The sequence below is a fragment of the Onychomys torridus genome, chromosome X (assembly GCF_903995425.1).
Source record: "Onychomys torridus chromosome X, mOncTor1.1, whole genome shotgun sequence".
Taxonomy (NCBI): Eukaryota; Metazoa; Chordata; class Mammalia; order Rodentia; family Cricetidae; genus Onychomys; species Onychomys torridus.
The window spans coordinates 43181462-43201898 of NC_050466.1; the positions used below are offsets into that span (position 1 = coordinate 43181462).

Sequence of the window (20437 nt, forward strand, 5' to 3'; positions counted from 1 at the left end):
CAGGATAAGCAGATTAAGGGAATGCTGGGAAGAGGAAGAGCAGAGTCAGGAGACACCAGCCAGACACAGAGGAAACAAGGTGACAAGACAGAATTGAGAAAAGATACCAAGCCTTGTGGCCAAACATAGATAAAAATTACGGGTTAAATTAAGTGTAAGAGCTAGCCAGTAATAAACCTGAACTAATGGTCAGTAGTTATAATTAATATAAGCTTCTGAGTGATTATTTTATAAGTGGGCTATAGAACTGTGGGTGCCTGGTAGGACCAGAGAAACTTCAAGCTACAGTTGGCATACCAATGTAAAGCTCTCAAATTTCCATAGAGCTTAAAAGAGTTTTAAAAGTGCTTCTAAACACACAATAACAGAGCAAAAGACAGCTCTCCACTTCATGTCTCATGCAGGTCAAGATATAGAGATGCCAAGGTACACAGATGTTGTGGCCTGGGTACTTGAACTACAGTATAGTGGGTTCACTGTGTATGGGCTTGAGAGCAATATTGTAGATTTCTGCCACTGTACACAGTGGTGTCTGCAAGCTGTGCAGCATGGTATGTAGTAGTTATAGCTTTTGTTAGTACAGACAAAGAAAGAAAAGGTTTGAGGGCTACATGCTTCTCTGATGGAGGCACAGAGCCACTGCTTCACAGTCAGCAGTAAATGTAGTTCTGTGGTGTTGGAAAGCTGAGGTGGGTGGAGCCAGCAGACAAAGCTGCCATTTCAGTACTAGTCACTGAAGTTTAAAGCAATAGATTCATAATAAGACAGCTTCAGATGGAATAAGACTAAATGGTTTATAGTATGTGTAAAAATGTACATAGGCTTGGAGGGGAAAGGGAAAGAAATATAGACAGTTATATAAAGAAATAGAAAGTTTGAAAACATAAATCCTTTAAAGAGAAAGTAAAAATAATATAAAAAATAAGCCACATAAAGATGGATATCACATAGAGAATCTGAATTATGTTTTCTTTAGGATTTTTAACTACAGAGAGACATTTGATTTTAAAAGCTACTGAGTTAAATTAATGTGTATATTTTAAATATATCTTAATATCAATATTTATGTCTAAGGATACATTGCTTTGGAAAAGAGGTTCTGCTTTTGTTTCTACAGAAAATGAAAACCTGTGGATTGCTTCCAGGCTGATATGGTTTAACCAGCCAAGACCCCCTGAAAGGTCTCCAATGACACTGTGGCCCATATCATCCAACATCCAAAATCAACTTCAAGACAACTGGTTTAGAGATTATATCCCCACATACTACCCCAGTCAGGACTTGACCATAACCCTAAAATTTTCTTTGTGTCTACATAAGGTTATCAGTGCCCTCTATCAGCAAGAAGTAGCTTAGAAAACTATGTCCATATTCCCAAAACTGGATTAGAGATATTTGTCTTTGTTTAGGTTGTTGGTTACAAACTGTTATTGATCATAGTCAATATTTTTCTAAAAGAAAAAAGGGTGATAGGATACACATACGATAGGATGAAAGGGTAGATTATTAAACCAACTTTTAAAGAACAATAACTTGTTTAAAATGTATTACATTGCTATGGATTTTAGTTTATTATTACAAATTTAAAGTTAATTTTGTTAAAGTGTATGTATATTTCTACTCTTATTTAAGGTTATGTTTATACAATTCATTTAAAATTATAATGCATCCTTAAGAAATACAGATTAATAGTTAATCATCTATGATAATCAAACTTGTAGTCATGTTAGCTAAGTTTTGTAGATATGCATAGATATATTTCAATTAGATTATCTTCAATATTTCAAAGACTTACAAAACATGACATTTAAAATGTTTCAAAAACTTTCACTTTCTAGACATTGAGACATGTCTGCTCTTGGCAGCACCAATCTACTTCAGAGAAGATAATGGGCCTTGAATAAACTCATTATGAAATTTGATTTCTTGGGGACAAAATTAGCCACTGGGCAAAAAAAAAAAATGCCCTTACATCGACTGCTTTATAGTATGCTGTATAAACTGGACATGCATGACCTATAGGGCGGTGACCACTGAAATTTGCAAGGTGAGGTGGTCCTTCAGACTCCTGCTTTATAGAAGAAACTGCCAGACATTCTACAGGACACATGGAGAAGCATCTGAGAGACTCTAGGGCCATAGTGTAGATATAACCGGCTTGTTAAATAAGAAACACAGAACCAATTGCAGAGTGTGTTCTGTCTATTTATGGACTTTCTGTTATGTTTTCTCATTGGTTGTAAACCCAGCCACATGACCTCCTCGTCACTGCCTGTTTGTACAGACCACCAGGTCTTCTATGGTTGCTATTGAGATTAAAGGCATGTGTCTGCCATGCTGGCTGTGTCCTTGAACACACAGAGATCTACCTAGCTCTGCCTCCCCAGTGCTGGGATTAAAGGCGTGCACCACTACCACCCAGCTTCTGCTCTGGCTTGCTCTGAACTCAAGGCAACTTTTTTAACATACAAATAAAATCACATTTCAATACAAATAAAATATCACTATACCATAGGCTGAAGATGGATGTGCCAATGTTACAGAGGAACTTTGGATGACTGTCCAGACAAATGTCTTTGTCATTCTAGATTTTTGAAGATTGTTTAGAATGTTCTTCCTGTTACTTGGGTAATATTATATCCTTCTGGGGTCTTTGATGTAGTTGAAGACTAGATAGTTATAATTAACCTTGGTTATGACGGAAGATAAATTAGACATGAAATTTTAGACTTAAAAATATAAGATAGATAAAATATTTACTTTACATTTGCCAAATATAAATAGACTAGATATTGTAACTGTAATTCTTGCTTGATAACTGTTCTATTAAATGTAATTTTAGTATGTTAACATTAAAACATTCTGTTTTGATTAGACAAAAAAGGGAAAATGCTGTGGGATAGTGCTTTTGTGCATTGGTTTAATAAAACACTGATTGACCCGTAGCCAGTCAGGAAGTATAGGTGGGAAAAGCAGACTAAATAAATTCTGGAAAGAGGAATGCTGAGTCAGAGTCAACAACCAGACACAAAGGAATCAAGATGACAATGCAGAACTGATAAAAAGTACCAAGCCACACAGCTAAACATAGATAAGAATTGTGGGTTAAATTAAGTGTAAGAGCTAGTCAGTAATAACCCTGAGCTAATGGCCAAGCAGTTATAATTAGTACAAGCTTCTGAGTGATTATTTTAAAAGCAGGCCATGGGACTACAGGTGGCAGTAGGACCAGAGAAACTTCAAACTACATGTAAATCATAGTAATTTAACCATTGAATGCAATGAAAGTAATTATTATATATTTATGCATACATATACATGTGTGACAATAATAAAAGGAAATCATGGTCTGAGAGGGAGTTAAGGGAGAGGAACATGGGATGGGTTGAGAGAGTAGACAAGGGTAGGGCTATAAGAGAAGGGAAATGATATAATTGCATTTAAATTAAGATGTAAAAATATAGACAAAAATTAAAACTAAAAGGCAAATCACATTATCTCATTATTCATAGTATATATATATATATATATATATATATATATATATATATATAATGTATACACATGTATTTATATGCTTATGCAAATGGTTGTGTATACATATGTGCTGTGGCTATTGCTCTGTGTAAATAAAGTTCTGATTGGCCAGTGGCCAGGCAGGAAGTATAGGCGGGACAAGAGAGAAGAGAATTCTGGGAAGGAGAAGGCTGGAGAGAGACACCGCCAGCTGCTGCCATGAAAAGCAACATGTAAAGACACTGGTAAGCCACAAGCCATGTGGCAAAGTATAGACTAACAGAAATGGGTTAATTTAAGATAGAAGAAGTAGATAACAAGAAGCCTGCCACAGCCATAGAGTTTCTAAACAATGTAAGTTTCTGTGTGCTTACTTGGTTGGGTCTGAGCGACTGTGGGACTGGTGGGTAAGAGAGATTTGTCCTGACTGTGGGCCAGGCAGAAAAACTCTAACTACACATATGTGCATGCATATGAATGAATAAGAGATGTAAACATAAAGTCATACTTACCAATTTAAGTTTCTATTCTTTCATTTGTCTGTTATCCTATAAGAAGAATGGAAATTGCTACAGATTCAGAATGTATGCTACAGGTGCTTATACCATGAAATAAGATAATAACTAAAGTGTAATTGAAAGAAATATTCTAAAATGAGAAAATTTGGTTCACAAAAGAGCAAATGAATACTATTTACATAAACATAATCAACAATTTTTTACTATTTTCTTAATTTCTGTAGCATCGGTAAATGTTTAAAAAATTACAAGCAATAAAGAAGATGAGTGAATTTTCTGCTGTGTTTTCTGTATTTTTAAAAACTGTATTCAGAATCACTGGTTTTTTAAATTATGTGTAGTCTAAATAAATCACTGAAAAGTTCCCAGCCACAAACTTTGTCCTTTAAGGCCCTCAATCTTTCAGAACGATCAGTCTTAGAAAGCAAACTTCTAAAATATCTGAAGTTCTCAGTAGAAATTGTTTAGAAATATCTTTAAGCTTAAGTAGCAATAAAGCAAAGCATTATAATAAAATACCCTGGCAAAATATAGAGTATGTTTTGGGTTTCTATAAGAAAAGGTGTTTTTTTTCTTTATATTTATTCTTCTCTTACACAATACATCATGAATGCATTCTCCATCCCTCCACTCCTCCCAGTTCTCATTCCATCTCCCAGATCCCCCAGAGCCACTCCTTTCAAAAAAGAGCAGGCCTTACAGGGATATCAATTAAAGACTGAATGCGCTGGTTTTCCTAGGGACCAGAGTTAGCTTTCTGCAGTACCCAACAGTGGCCACAAGAGGGCAGAAGAACAATGTAATAGTTTTTTTAGGACATCATAGGAAACCAGGCACCTTAATTTTTACTAAATGTTACTCTTAACTCCTAACATCACAGTGTATCACTTCTACTTATTCACATTCTACATATAAACTACACTATTGGTAAAAAAAATGCAAATGCAATGTATAAGGGTATTAAAGCTTCATATATGTACACACTATAAATGTATGTATCTATATCTATATATGTATATATATGTATATATATCTATATATGTATATATATCTATATATATATACACTTATTTATGCTTATATTTTTACTTATGCTTAAGAGAGTTCTGATGTTAATACTATCATCATGCCTGGATTATTTTGATGTAATTTAATAATTTGATAAAGTTGACCTTTTCATTAATATCCCCCAGGAAGGTGACATGAAAGAAACAAACTCAACTGGAATGTTGGAAAATTAAAATTTATGATCTATTAGAATGCTTTCAAGAGCTCCTGGTCTAATCCACTTATGTTATCTATCAATGAAGAATCTCGAGGCTGTGAAAAAAATACCCCAAACTTGGTATGGTAAGTCAGTTGTAAGGATAGGATGCATATTTTCTGTCACCTACATTAGTGTAGTGATAATCACAAAACACTCATGATTTTAAGAATCATATACAGGTGGTAAAAATGTTGGTTTTGCTTTGCCCTGGTATCAGAGACTCAACTCTATATAGTGACACTCTAAATTGATGCCTATTATGGGGAACGACAGGGCAGGAGGACTGGTGTATTATACGACCCTATCTCAAACAGACAGAAAGTAAGATGCCAGAGTGTGTTTCTTGCTCATGCCACAAAAGGAAACAGAAATCACCAATTAAACTCTGGTCAGATATGAAACCTACAGATTCCTTGATCTTAAATGTTCATTTTTAGAACAGTAAAAAAAATAAATATTAATTAAAAACTACCCAGTTTATGCTATTCTGTGAGAGAACCTCACATTTAGATGGACAATATCAACTTTTGATATACCATATATGCAAGGTCCCAATTTACTTTACTTCCTCCTTAGTCCCATTGTGTGGCTAAGATAATTTCCTCTAAGATAAAACACTCCATCTTGTAAGAAATTCAGTAAGTCTCAGGATGATCTAACCTTAGAATCTAAAAAGGGCTCTACATGCCATCCTGCAGGAAAGCTCATTAAAATTCAAGTATATACATATGTACATTTTCTAACAATTAATGAAAAAATCAGCTCTAAATTTGAAAGAGAGCAAGAGGGGTTTTGGGAAAATTTGGAAGAAAGAGAAAGAGAAAATGATATAATTTCAAAAAAGTAAAACAAGTACTACTAAGCAATAAAGATGAAAAAACACAAATAGACAACTGAAAACAAACAATAATAATTTAAAGAGGTCTCAAGAAGTAAACAACTCAAAAGCTTCAGGCTCTTCCTGAAAATGACAAGATTCACTATGTCCCCCTGTCCCCAAGCTTATATACCTAGTAAGGACTACTAACAGACACTCTCAGACCAGAACAGCAAACTGAGCTTCCTAGAAAAGACACTCTCCCACCTGTTGAGCTCCCTGCAAATTATACAGTGAATCTAGTCTTCCAGGTTTGGAGAGATGCCATTCATGTTTCATTGTACTTTCATTGATGTAGTTGCCTTTGAGTCATTTCTGCTTCTTTAAGTAACTCTACACCCATACCCATACTCTTGTAGGTAACCTCAATAAAATATTTTGGTTCACTAAGTTTGACTTTGGTGGTAGGTATCTTTACTTCAGTCTGTCACAGGCCCCTTATGTTGGATAAGCTTCCATCTTTCCAGGAAGTGAAAATTACAGAAACTAGTAATAACTTTATAAGGTAACTCTGTTCCAGAGTAAAGACATAAAATACTGGAAGGAATTGCATTATATGTTTGGTTAATATCTATGATGATGTGATAACAGAAACATTATGTGGTTTTGGTGAAGGGTTATTCCTGTAACTCCCTTTAGTGCTTAGGTTACAGGAGAATGCCACTGTTTCATTGTACTTTAGACACAACAGAAAAAATTACTCTTTTCTGTTTTCTTGTAGTGTGATGCTGGTGGCAAACACTGAGTGTTTAGATTTCCTTCCTGTTTACTGGTTGTAATTAATCCAGTTTTTTTTTCTTTTTTCTTTTTTTTTTTGTGTGTGTATTGCTCAGTGGTCTAAGTGAGAAGTGCATACAGACAATGCCTATGAAACATAATAACTCACTAAAATTTAGTCAGTTTGCCACTTTGCTTAGAACACAGCCTCACAAATATCTAGATCTTTGTGTGCTTCTCTTTCTCATCTCCAATAGTGGCATGACTTATAACAACTGGCACTTATTAAACTGTATGACAGCTCACTCAGTAAAGTTCTTGCTGTACAAGCATGAAGACCTGAGATTAGGTCCCAAGAACCCACCCAAAACTCATGAACAGTGGCATTCTCCTGTAAGCCAAGCACTAGTGGGCATTGACAGGAATAACCCTGCATCAAAACCAAATAATGTTTCTGTTACCACATCATCACATATATTACCCAAACCTATAAGTCAATTCCTTCCAGTATTTTATGTCTTTACTCTGGAACAGGGTTATCTTATAAAATTATTATTAGCTTCTGAAATTTCCCAACATGATATGCTAATTTTGGCAAGAATTTTTAAGAAAACAAAAGAATTTGCATATTGTCCAGCATCTAGAAATGGTGATGATATATTCCTCTTCAATTAGTAACTATGGTAAATTAAATGAATTTGTTCCACAAAAATCCTAAAACATTGCTGAAGAAAACCTATTTTTGTCACTCTAAATTATCCTGTGATTATTTTGTTAATATATCTTGCTAATGACTGATCTATTTTAGATCTAGATTTTCCATAAAGACCTGTGTACAAAAACCTAAAACTATGTAAGCTACTATTGGATCTTGCTTTGCCACAGTCCTATATTCAAAAGGCAAAACCTAGTCATTGGCTGAATTCTCCAAAACTATGAAGAAAGTAAAGTTTCTCTCTTTGTAAATTTATTATGTTATGCGTTGAATCCTTACATGGCTTGGATTCTGGAACCATGAATGGGGTAACTTACAGGATGAAGAAAGTACACCACACATATATAGAGAAAAGCTGGGATTGAGTTGTCTGGGCTCTCAGGTAGAGAAGCCAGATTTCCCTCAAAGATCACAGTATTTATTATATATTGTTCAGGGTTATTGGAAACAGATGAACAAGATGGTGGGATTGTCACACAAAGATAAGCAAGTAGCCAGGTTTAGCTACTCTTGAAAGGACAGGAACTTTTAGGGAAGCCATCTCAGGCTGTAAAGACTGGGTGGAGAAAACTGCTGTGAGCATTTTCTTCACAGACTGCCAATATTGGCATCTCTCAGATCAGAGGAAAGCTTTAATATCTCTCTGAGCTGCACTGGGGAAGTCTTTGTCACTCCCAGGGCCATGTTCTTGTTAAGCAATATACATTCACTCTGAACTTCATTCACTCCATACAGTTATTTAGATTACTTGATAACAGTGACAGAAGCTAAATAATGTGATGGTTACTGCCTCTATATTCATTATAACTTTGTCCTATAATGTTGATTTTTATACCAATTTTACTCACTATTGGTTTTAAGAGTTTGCTAATTTCTGTACACAAACTGATACTTTAAAAAGCTCATTTGTGGCCGAGCTCTCTGAGGAGGATCTGAAGCAGCTGCTTGCATTGAAAGGCTCCAGCTACAGTGGACTACTTGAACGACATCATATTCACACCAAAAATGTAGAACATATAGTTGATAGTTTACGGGATGAAGGGATTGAGGTTCGCCTGGTCAAGCGGAGGAAGTACAACGAAGAAACCATTGGATGGGCAGACGCTGTCATAGCGGCAGGAGGTGATGGTACAATGCTTCAGGCAGCAAGTAAAGTTTTGGACAGACTTAAACCTGTCATTGGGGTCAACACTGATCCGGAACGGTCTGAAGGTCATTTATATCTGCCTGTTCGATACACACATTCCTTCCCTGAAGCCTTACAGAAGTTCTCTCGTGGTGAGTTCAGGTGGCTATGGAGGCAGCGTATCAGGTTATATCTGGAAGGGACTGGCATAAACCCCATTCCTGTGGACCTTCATGAACAGCAGCTGAGTTTGAATCAGCACAGCAGAGCCTATAACGTCAAAAAAGCTGATGATGGAAGCTCCGAGGCTTTGGGACCTCAGCTTTTACCAGTGAGGGCATTCAATGAAGTCTTCATCGGGGAGAGTCTGTCATCCAGGGCTTCCTACTATGAAATTTCAGTTGATGATGGCTCCTGGGAAAAGCAGAAGAGTTCAGGGCTCAACCTGTGTACTGGAACAGGATCAAAGGCCTGGTCATTCAATATGAACAAGGTTGCAGCTCAGGATGTTGAAGATGTTTTAAATATTGCAAGACGACAAGGAAATCTGACTCTTCCATTGAACAAAGACTTGGTAGAAAAAGTAACGAATGAATATAATGAATCATTGCTCTACAGTCCTGAAGAACCAAAAATACTGTTCAGTATTCGAGAGCCAATATAAAACAGAGTTTTCTCCAGCAGCCATCAATGGTGTTTCTACTCAAATGTCTGTGTCAGTTCTCGATGCTGGGATGCCTGCATGGTTGTGGATGGAGGAACTTCTTTTGAGTTTAACGATGGAGCCATTGCTTCGATGATGATAAGTAAAGAAGATGAACTTCGAACTGTGATTCTAGAACAGTGAAGGATTTCCTCAGAAGACAGATTTGATTACTGGAAACATGATTTTTTTTCTATAGATACAGATGACCAGCCATAAACCTCCCTTATTTTGGTTCGAACCAAGACTAGAGTCAAAGGTGGAGACTAACGTGGGATCTATGTGCTGTTCTGTTCCATTCTTATAGTCAAAAGCTGTTCACCATGTGAGAAATGATGGACTAAATGGATTAGAATTATATTGGTGAAGCTTCTATATTACTTACAGTTGGTAACCAAGAATATTGATATTCTTTAGAGAGTCAGGTTAAATAAAAGGTTAAGTATTTAGGGTTTCAAATTTAACTGCACCAGCATTTTGGTTTTGTTTGTTTTTTTTTCTTTCTAACTTTGTGGAATGGGCTGTGTGTCATTTGATTAATGCATTATTTTTATAGTATCTAAAAGTAAAGATTTTTAAAAATTTTGATGATGGGGAATTTTGATAAATCATGGTGTTGACCTAACTGCAGTTGGTAAATGTGTTTTTGTAAATGTTAAGAATTTTCTAATTCTAGGAAATAATGATGAAATCACTATTGATTGAAAAAACTGAATCATTTAAAAAATTGTTTGTAGGTGAATTCTGACTTCTTTGGGTTAATGTCACCAATGCTAGATGAAATACATCTTTTGGGACAAATCATAATGCCTTGTAAATGTATTAATTTTTCCATAGCAGTTGTTGGTCAGATTTTTTTTTAAATAAGGAGTCTAGTAGTCCCTTTCCTGTTTTTGAATCTCTAGTATGAACTAAAGGGTTAGAAGGAACTTGGTGAACTGTTCAAACTTCCCTTTAGTTTAGGAGAATTGGACTCTTTAGTAAATACATGGGATGATGTAGTTCTAGAATTGCCTGACTTTAGTGTTGTGGTTTTCATTCATGTATTCTGAATTTTAAACAGTAACTTTGGAGGATAGAACCTCAGAGCTCTCCACTCCCTGTGGGAAAACCATTGTAGTTGGGAATGAAACTGTTGTCATTTAATTCTTGGTCTCCTTAAAAGAAACTAGTTTCCACAAGAAGCTGCCATAGCTAAATGAAATGGTGTTCTCATGCCACTTATTCAGAGTTCAGACTTTTCACTTGTTGGTGAAATTGGCTTTTCATTGACAGTATATATTGAAGACTCATTTTGTGCCATCTATCACCATATGTCATATAGTGAAGTGTTGGGGAGAGACTGAAATAGACTGTGGATGGAACTGGGGCCTAGTGAGCTCAAGCTGAAAGCTAGGATACATGATCAGATCAAATGCTCTTAGCTTGGCATACTCAACATGTTGCTCTTAATTAAAAACATGAATGTCAGTGTGCAAGGTGATCTAGGTCTGTCTAAGTTTTGTTATTTATCCAGAATGTGTTCCTTAAAAGTATCTGCAGGAGGAAATATGTTAGTGTTTTTGCTGAGCCAGGTCTAATCTCTAGATAATATTTTTTTTTAAAAAAAGCCATATATTTAAGATACCACTTTATATGGAAGTTAAATTCCATACTATAGAAATTCCCCTAAAAGGTTTTAAAGTACCTTGTTAGGAAAAACATGCCATTTCTATCCTTACTATAACCAGGAAATCTGGTTGTTCATGATTCACCACAGATCTATTCATATGTCCCACTAACTGGTAACTAGCTATGTGGAACTGTTCATCAGCTACACTTGGAAAGATACTAAAATTACTGACTGCTCCATTTGCAATCTAATTTCTGCTCTGTGGCAGGAGAGGTTTATTTGTAATAGATGAATGACAAAGGATGTTGGGAGTATCAAATGTCTTTTTGAATGGTTAATCTTTAATGACCACTGTATGCAAATAAATTTAAACCATTGTACATTTAAAAAAAAGCTCATTTGTACAAAATTTAAACTTATTCCACAGGACTGAAGAGATGGCTCAGCAGTTAAGAATGTTTATTGCTCTTGCAAAAGACTATGATTAGATTCTATTTAACTCTCTGTAACTACAGTTACAGAAGAATTTGATGCCCTCTTTTGGTATCTGGGGATACTGCATGCACATGGTACCTAAACATGTTTGCTGGCAAAAATACCAACACACATCAAATAAAAATGCATATTTTTTTAAAACTTATTCAATCTATTTTCTGAAGAGGGGCTGATAAAACAGAGAATTATGAATATAAAAGAGTTAGGCTAAGGTTATAGCTCAGTATAACTCTTACTTTGTATATATGAAGTAATAAATGTGGTGGCAAAGCACATATAATAGTTTCTATATAATATTATTCTAAAAGAACTACAGATCTATAATTATAATGAAGATATTTCCTCTCCAGCTCAGAATTCATCCTTAATAAATGAATTTGATTATAGTAATATTACTTTTCTCATTGCTGTAACAGAATACCTGAGAAAAAGCAATTTAAGAGCACAAGTCTTGACATGAGTGACTCTTCTCCCACTCAGAGAGTCCTGCCAGTAGGACCTAGGCCCTAACCCTTAACCCACACAACCTGTCCCTGGGAACCCTCACCCATGACTGCCCCAGTTGCTAGCCAGCAGGAAAGACACCTGTGAGCAGGCTTCTGCACAAATCCTACCATTGGACCCTGGATCTACAATACCCATGCCCTACCCCGAACCTACCCATCCCCATGAGACCTCAACTGCTCCCTGAGACACAGAATGCACCAGCTCAGATTGGACTAAGGGCAGCTCTCTGAAACACAGAATCTCCTAGCTCCAATTAGACTAAGAGCTACAATTGGACCAAGAGTGGCCTCCTGAAATACAGACATAAAAAGCACAGAAGGGACCAAGAGTAGCTTGCTCAGACACAGGCACTTGTTGCACCTATTAGAGGGAAAGATGGGCAGACAACAGTGGAAAAATAAATACTTCATAAAGAGCAATATGGCACCACCAGAAACTAGAGGTGCTACAACAGCAAGACCTGAACATAACAAAGTAGAAGAAGCAGAAGAACATGATCTTAAAAATAAGTTTGTGATGATGATAGAGGTCTTTAAAGGGGAAATGAAAAATTCCCTTAAAGAAATTGAGGAAAAGCAAACAAAAATTGGAATAAATCAATAAAACCCATAGAGAATGCCAAGAAAAAGCAATTACACAAGGGAAGGAAACAGATCAAGACCTGAAAATTGAAATAGAAGCAATGAAGAAGAAAGAAACTGAGGGATTGCTGGAAATAGAAAATCTGAGTAAACAAATAGGAACTACAGGTGCACAAACAGAAAATAAGAGATGGAAGAGTGAATTTTTGGTGTGGAGGATAAAATAAAGGAAATAGATTCATCAGTCAAAGAAAACACAAAAGTCATAACACAAAACATCCAGGAAACCATGAAAAGGCCAAACCTAAGAATAATAGGGATAGAAGAAGAAGAACACCAACTCAAAGGCACAGACATTATATTCAACAGATTCATAGAATAAAACTTTCACAACTTAAAAATGGAAACACCTATGAAGATACAGGAAGACTATAAAACACCAAATAGATAAGGCCCCCCAAAAATAGTCTCCTCATCAGATAATAATTAAAACACTAAACATAAAGAGTAAAGAGAGAATATTAAGAGCAGCAAATGCCAAAGGCCAAGTGACTTATAAAGGCTGACCCATCAGAATAACATCCAACTTTCAGAGTCTCCATTGAGAAGTTGGATGTTATTTTTGATCTTTTCTGACAGATGTAATGCAGACACTAAGAAACCATGTATGCCATCCCAGAATAGTATACCCACAAAAACTTTCAGTCACCATAATGGAGTGAATAAGACATTCCAAGATAAAACCAGATTTAAACAATATCTATCCACAAATCCAGCCCTGCAGAAAACACTAGAAAGAAAACTCCAGCATAAAGAAATTAGGTACACCCATGAGATCACATAGTTCCCTCACCACATAATAATCAAACCAATAAACATACAGAAAAATAAAAAATATTAAGAATTATAAAGAAAAAATGCCAAGTAAGATATAAAGGCAGACACATAAGAATAACACATGACTTCTCAATGGAGACTCTAAAAGCCAGAAGGTCCTGGATAGATGTTATGCAGACACTAAGAGACCATGGATAACAACCTAGACTATTATACCCAGCAAAACTCTCAACATAGATGAAGTAAACAAAATATTCCATGATAAAACAGATTTAAACAATATCTTTCCATGAATCCTGCCCTATATAAAGCATTAGAAGAAAAGAATCCCAGCTGAAGAAGAAAGATACATCCATGAAAACAGTGGCAATACGTATCCCCACACCAGCAAATACCAAAGAAGGGAAACATACAACACTATGACAAAAAACAATAGGAATTAACAATCACTGGTCATTAATACCCATTAATATCAATTCAATTTAAAAAGACATAGAATAACAGAATGGATAAAAAAACAAGATTCGTCCTTCTGCTGCATACAAGAAAAACATCTCAACTTCAATGATGGACACTATCTCAGAATAAAAGACACATTTGATAGAGGGCTGATTTCCAAAATATATAAAGAACTCAAGAAACTAGACAGCAAAATATCAAATAATCCAATTAAAAATGTGCTACAGATCTTAACAGAATCTCAAATGAGTGAAAGACATTTAAGGAATTATTCAACATCCTTAGTCATCAGAGTAATGCAAATCAAAATGACTATGAGATACCATCTTACACTTAAAGAATGGCTAAGACCAAAATCACTGAAGGCAGTTTATGTTGGAGAGGATGTGGAGTAAGGGGAACACTCCTCCACTGTTGGTGGGAGTGCAAACTTGTACAACCACTTTGGAAATCAGTACAGTAGTTTCTCAGAAAGTAAGAAATCAAGACACAGCTATATTACTCTTTGACTTACACCAAAGGAATGTTCAATCATACCACAAGGGCATTTGCTCAGCTATGTTCATATCAGCATTGTTTGAAATAGCCATAACTAGAAACAATCTAGATGCCCCTCAACTAAAGAATGGATAAAGAAAATATTGTACATATACACAATGGAGTGTTACTCAGCAGTAAGAGTCAATGACATCATGAAATTTGCAGGCAAAATGGATAGAACTAGAAGATATCATTCTGAGTGTACTAACCCAGACTCAGAATGACAAACATGGTATGTACTCACTCATAAGTAGAGACTAAATTTAAAGCAATGGATAACCAGACTACAACACACATCTCTAGAGAAGCTAGCTAACAAGGAGGACCCCAAGAGGGATGCTTGGATCATCCTGATAATAGAAAATAGATAAGATCTCCATAAGTAAACTGGGCATAAGGGGTGGGAAATGGAGGTTAGGGAATGGGGGATTAGAACATAATGGAATGGGATGGTCAAGCTTGAACAGGGATAGAATGGGAGAGCAATGAAATAGATACCATAATAGAGGGAGACATCATCAGGATAGGTAGAAACCAGATAAAAAAGAAGTCACCAGGAATCCACAAGGACAACACAAGCTTAGACTACTAATGATAGAGAAGATGGTACCCGAACAGGCTTACCCCAATAGTCAGACTGGTGAATACTCTAAGTGTCATCATAAAACCTTTATCCAGTAACTTATGGAAGCAGATGCAGAGATCCCCACAGCCAGGAACCACGCTGAGCTCCACGAATCCAGTAGAAGAGAGGGAGGAGGGATTCTATGAGCAAGGAACATAAAGATCATGATGAGTAAACTTACAGAGACAACCAAACCAAAATAGTGATGGTCTGGAATGTTGTTCTGTATGCTATGAATGTATGTTGTTCTGATTGGTTGATAAATAACATGCTGATTAGCCAGTAGCCAGGAAGAAAGTATAGGTGAGATAAGCAGATAAGGACAATTTTGGGAAGAGGAAGGATAAGTTGGAAGTCACCAGCCAAGACCCCCTGAAAGGTCTCCAATTACACCATGGCCCAGATAATCCAACATCCAAAAACAACTTCAAGGCAACTGGCTCAGATGATGCAGCCTCACAGACTGTTCCCTTCAAGACTTGACCATAATTCTTAATTTTCTCAAGATCATTGTAAGACTACCACTGCACCCTATCATCAGGAAGTAGCCTACCAAATTTTGCCCACTTTCTGAAAAACTGGATTATGGATGTTTGTCTTTGTTTAGATTTTTGGTTGCATATTTTTATTGGTCACAGTCAATCTCTTTCTAAAAGAAGAAAAGGGGATATGATATAGAAATATAGGGAATATATAAGATAGGATGAAAGGGTAGATTAATGAATCTACTTTTAAAGAGCAACATGTTTAAAACTTTTAATTGCTATAGATTTTAGTTTATTGATATGAATTTAAAGTTAATTTTGTTTTACTGTATGTATATTTCTACTCTTGTTTAAAGTATTTTGTTTGTGCAACTCATTTGAAATTGTAGTGTATAGTTGAGAAATACAGATTAATAATTACTTATCTATGCTAATCAATTTATAGTCAAGTTAGTTAAGTTTTCTAGGTATACATAGATATATTTCAATTAGGAAGGTAATATTTGAACACTACAAAGGCCTACAGAATATGACATTTAAAATGTTTTAAAAATTTAGACTTTTCTGGACAATGTGATACATCTGCTCCTGGGAGCACCAATTACTTCAAGGAGAGTAATGGGCACTGAATAAACTCATAGAGTTGCTCTCTTTGTGGCAAAAGGTAGCCACTGGACAAAATGGTGTGCTTGCATTGAGTGATTGACATTATGTTGTATAAACTGGACATGTAGGACCCATAGGAAGGTAACCATTGAACTTTGCAATGTGAGATGGTCATTCAGGTTCTTGCTTTGCAAAAGAAACTGCAAGACATTTTATAGGACACAGAGAGAATCAACTGAGAGACTCTAGGCCTATAGGCTGAAGGAGGATGTCCTAACATTGCAGAGAAACTGAGTAACTGTCTAGGTGGCCAGCTATCTCTGTAATTATAGAGTTTTGGAAGTTGCTTACAATGCTCTTCATGCTCACTTATGTAATATTACATCCTTCTGGGTTCTTTGATGTAGATGAAGACTAGATAGTTATAATGTTCCTTGGATATAATAAAAGATAAATTAGGTATGAAACTTTAAATTCACAAATATATGATAGATAGAATATTTTCTTTAATTTTGCCAAATACAAATAGACTAGATATTGTAACTGTAATTCTTGATTGGTAAGTTTTCTATTATATGTAATTTTACTATGTTTTACTATGTTAAAGTTAAAATCTTCCATTTTGATTAGACAGAAAAGTGGAAGTGCTGTGGAATGTTGTTCTGTATGCTGTGAATTTGTATTGCTTTAATTGGTTGATAAATAAAATTCTTAGTGGCCAGTAACCAGGCAGGAAGTATAGGCAGGATAAGCATACAAGGGAAATTCTAGGAATAGGAAGGCTGAGTTAGGAGTCACCACAAGAAACAGAGGAAGCATGAAGACAAAGCAGATCTGAGAAAAGGTACTAAGCCATGTGGCTAAACATAGATAATAATTATGCTTAATTTAAGTGTAAAAGCTAGTCAATAATTAGCCTGAGCTAATGGTCATACAGTTCATAATTTATATAAGCCTCTGTGTGTTTATTTAGGTCTGAGTGGCTGCAGAATGGGCAGAACACAGGAAAACTTCCAGCTACATGGTTGGAACTCATAAACTTTGGACCAACAGCTGTGGAGCCTCCATACTACTGGATTAGTCCCTCTGCATAAGTGAAACAGTGTATAGCTTGATCTGCTTTAGAGGTACGATCACTGCTTGATCTGCCATTAATCTCGAGATCCATTGCTGGTGCCTGATCTAACTTTTTGGAGCCCACTACTTATGGTGGGATACCTTGCAAAAACTTAATGCAAGGGGGTTGGACATTCCTCTACTGAGTTGACCAGGCTCTGATGACTCCCCCATGGGAAGCCTTGCCTTGCTGGTGGAGGGAAGGGGAGATTGGTTGGGGATGGAGGTTGGGGATGCAGGACGAGGGAAGAGAGGAGGATCTGTGGTTGGTATCTAAAATGAATAAAATTTAACTAAATGAAAAAAATTAATTAAGAACTATCAATAATATTTACCAAAAAGAACACAAATCTTTACTTTGGTTCAAGGTTTAAGAATTATTGTCATAATAATATGGATGTCACAGTATAAAGAGCATGAATCAGCTTTTCATAGTGAATAGTCACATTTACTGGTTAAGGTACACAGAGAAATGAAAGCTGGTGTTCTCCCCCATATCCATTTTTATTCAGAATGGGACCCAATCCAAAAATTAGTTACTGCTCACAGGTATCTTTCCACTTCATTCAAATCTTTCTAGAAATATCCTTTTAGGCAAATGAAGAAATTTGTATCCTAAATGATTCTGAATGCAGCCAACTTGGTTTATATTTATATTTTATTATCATTACATATTAAAAACATTATACATTTATGTTCTTTCCATTAGAAATGTATTATGTGAAGTTAGGCATATAATCTTTCTCATGTCATAGGAGTCAAATGATTGACCATTATCTTGTGGTTTACAAAACTTGCATTTAATATGCCTAATTGTAATTTAGAAGAGAAATTGGTAATATCTCCCTGATTGCTTCTGTTTGCTGGTAACTGTTATGATATCAACTTCTTGTCTGATACATAGTTATGCTTTTCTGAGAGTGTCAGTTTATCCTAAAAAGCCACATAGGCTAGCCCCCTAATTACACAGGAATGTTCTCCTTACCCATGAAAATCCCAGTGTGGACTAGAAGGTTCTAGTTTCATCTTCTTGTGCTTTTATCAGTACATTTTTTTGGTATTACTCAATTTCAGTTTCTCAGAGTCCTGCCATTCAGACCCAATATTCATAATGAAGTAGTTTAAAACACTGTATCAATCTCCACCTTTGACTTCTGTTTCTGTTTGGCCTCTGGAAGTGCCTCTTATTTTGTCCAATGCCAACTGTAAGTTTTAAAAGAAGTTAGTGGGAGGGGGATCGGTGGGTGGTATATGGAGTGAGTAGAAAATTTCTTAATAAAGAAAAAAGAAGTTTGGCCCCATTCCTGTTTTGCTTATATTTTATAATATTTCATTTTAATTTTCATAGAAGAGTTGTTAAATTATTTAAAACATATGCTCAGAAGAAAATTATTAAGACGTTCTTCAAAGTTAGTCTCAGAATATGACTATTTCAATAGGATTAATCAGAAAATAAAATAGTATTTAAAAGGGAATCTTTGGCCTCACTCTATTTTCTTCTCAAATATGAGTCTACTGTCAGGGATAACAATTCAAGGAATGATTCTCATAAATGACTTAAATTCAAAGAAGTGAATCATAACATATAAATTGACATAAAAGTGTAAAGAAGGCAGAAAATTCTACCTTCATTTTCCCCTTTTGAGACCAATTTATAATATCCCTCAAGTATTCTGTTTCAATATGCCTCATGCATGCATTAAGCAGGAGATAGCTGTGCTGAATCTCAATATGAAAAAGTAAGGTAGTTACATCTCTACACTAGTATTTAACTCTCAGGAGCAAAACCCACACAAAGTATTTTTAAGAAATTCTCAGAGTGCTAATGAAGTGCAGGATGTACTACCTTTAAATCCGGGCCTTTGAAAGAATTATAGGAACAATATCTCTTTGACCACTCACCTCCATCTCAGGTATGTTATAAGATGTTCATTTAATACCACCCTACATATACCCTGATGAGAGGAACATACTTGGTACATAAGATACCAGAAGAAACAGAAGAATCTGAACAAACAGCCTCACACTCACCTAGGTTATTTCTGGTTACTCATACTTATCCCCAGATACTTCTTTCTCCATCCATCTTGGACATAAAAATATACAGAGCTCCCTATTTCTTGTAGTTCTCATTTCTGAAGGTTCTCAGGTCACATAAAACAGTGAAATTACATTATTTCCTTCTATTAATCATGTGCTTAATCAGTCATCAGTCATCGACTTAGCATGGGTGAGTATAGTATTTCTTCCTTCCACAATATTTACCATTATCTTATAATGACCATTACATATTGCTAATTATCTACTAAACAGAAATCCATGTATTACTTTCTCTTTCTGAAAGAAAGCCTTCATTGCCACAACTGTACATAGTATTTTTCTATTAGGTAGAAAACCTATTAGGCACTCCAAATTAATATTACTGGAACCCATTGTGAGGTAATAGTATCAGAAATATGATGATTTCTGTTGGGGAGTATCTGCCTTTCAGTTTTCAGTGGCATATAACTGAAATTTAATATGATATTTTCAAAATAATGAACCTCCTGATGTTTTACTTCTTGGGACAAAATTGAATTTTCTGTAATTGTCATTATGTTAATATGGCACCCTTCTAAACTGATGGGTTTGGTGTCTCTGTTGTCAAAAATTGCAGTGTACAATGTAAGTCACCATATAAGAAAATATGGAGCATATTGGGATATAGAGAATGTTCATGATTGCTTTTTCCTGTACATAAAGCTAATTTTATTTCACCTGTGATATAAAAAGGCCAAAATAATACAAGTTATATAATTCAATTCATAATTGTTGTCATTATGTTCCTTCACATTTCTTTTGTTGGGTTGAGAATGAAAGCAAAGTCTTGATGATACTTGTCAAGTGCACTTGTCAAATTTACTTAGCCCAGGGGTTACAATTTCAGTAAGTCACGTATTTTCTCTGTTTCTGACTCTTGAGTCTTTTATTCTTTAATTGCTGTTCTCATTTCCAACAAACACTGGATTCAATGAAGAATTGCATGCATCAAATTTATTCAATTTACTAACCAGTTTTATTGTGTAGGAAGTGTTTAGGCATGTTTGGTGATGATTTATGATATAACCTCAAGATCTGAAGATAGGAATCTTAAGA

The 20437-nt window shown here is 35.5% G+C and overlaps 1 protein-coding gene across 1 annotated transcript; it reads left to right on the plus strand.

The window, feature by feature from the left end:
• The first annotated feature begins 418 nt into the window (after window positions 1–418).
• On the plus strand, window positions 419–9672 carry LOC118574617 (NAD kinase 2, mitochondrial-like). The gene is given in 2 exon segments (XM_036175562.1): window positions 419–551; window positions 8472–9672. Coding segments are annotated over 2 exon segments (1245 nt in total). The 3' UTR covers window positions 9584–9672.
• Window positions 9673–20437: the final 10765 nt, after the last annotated feature.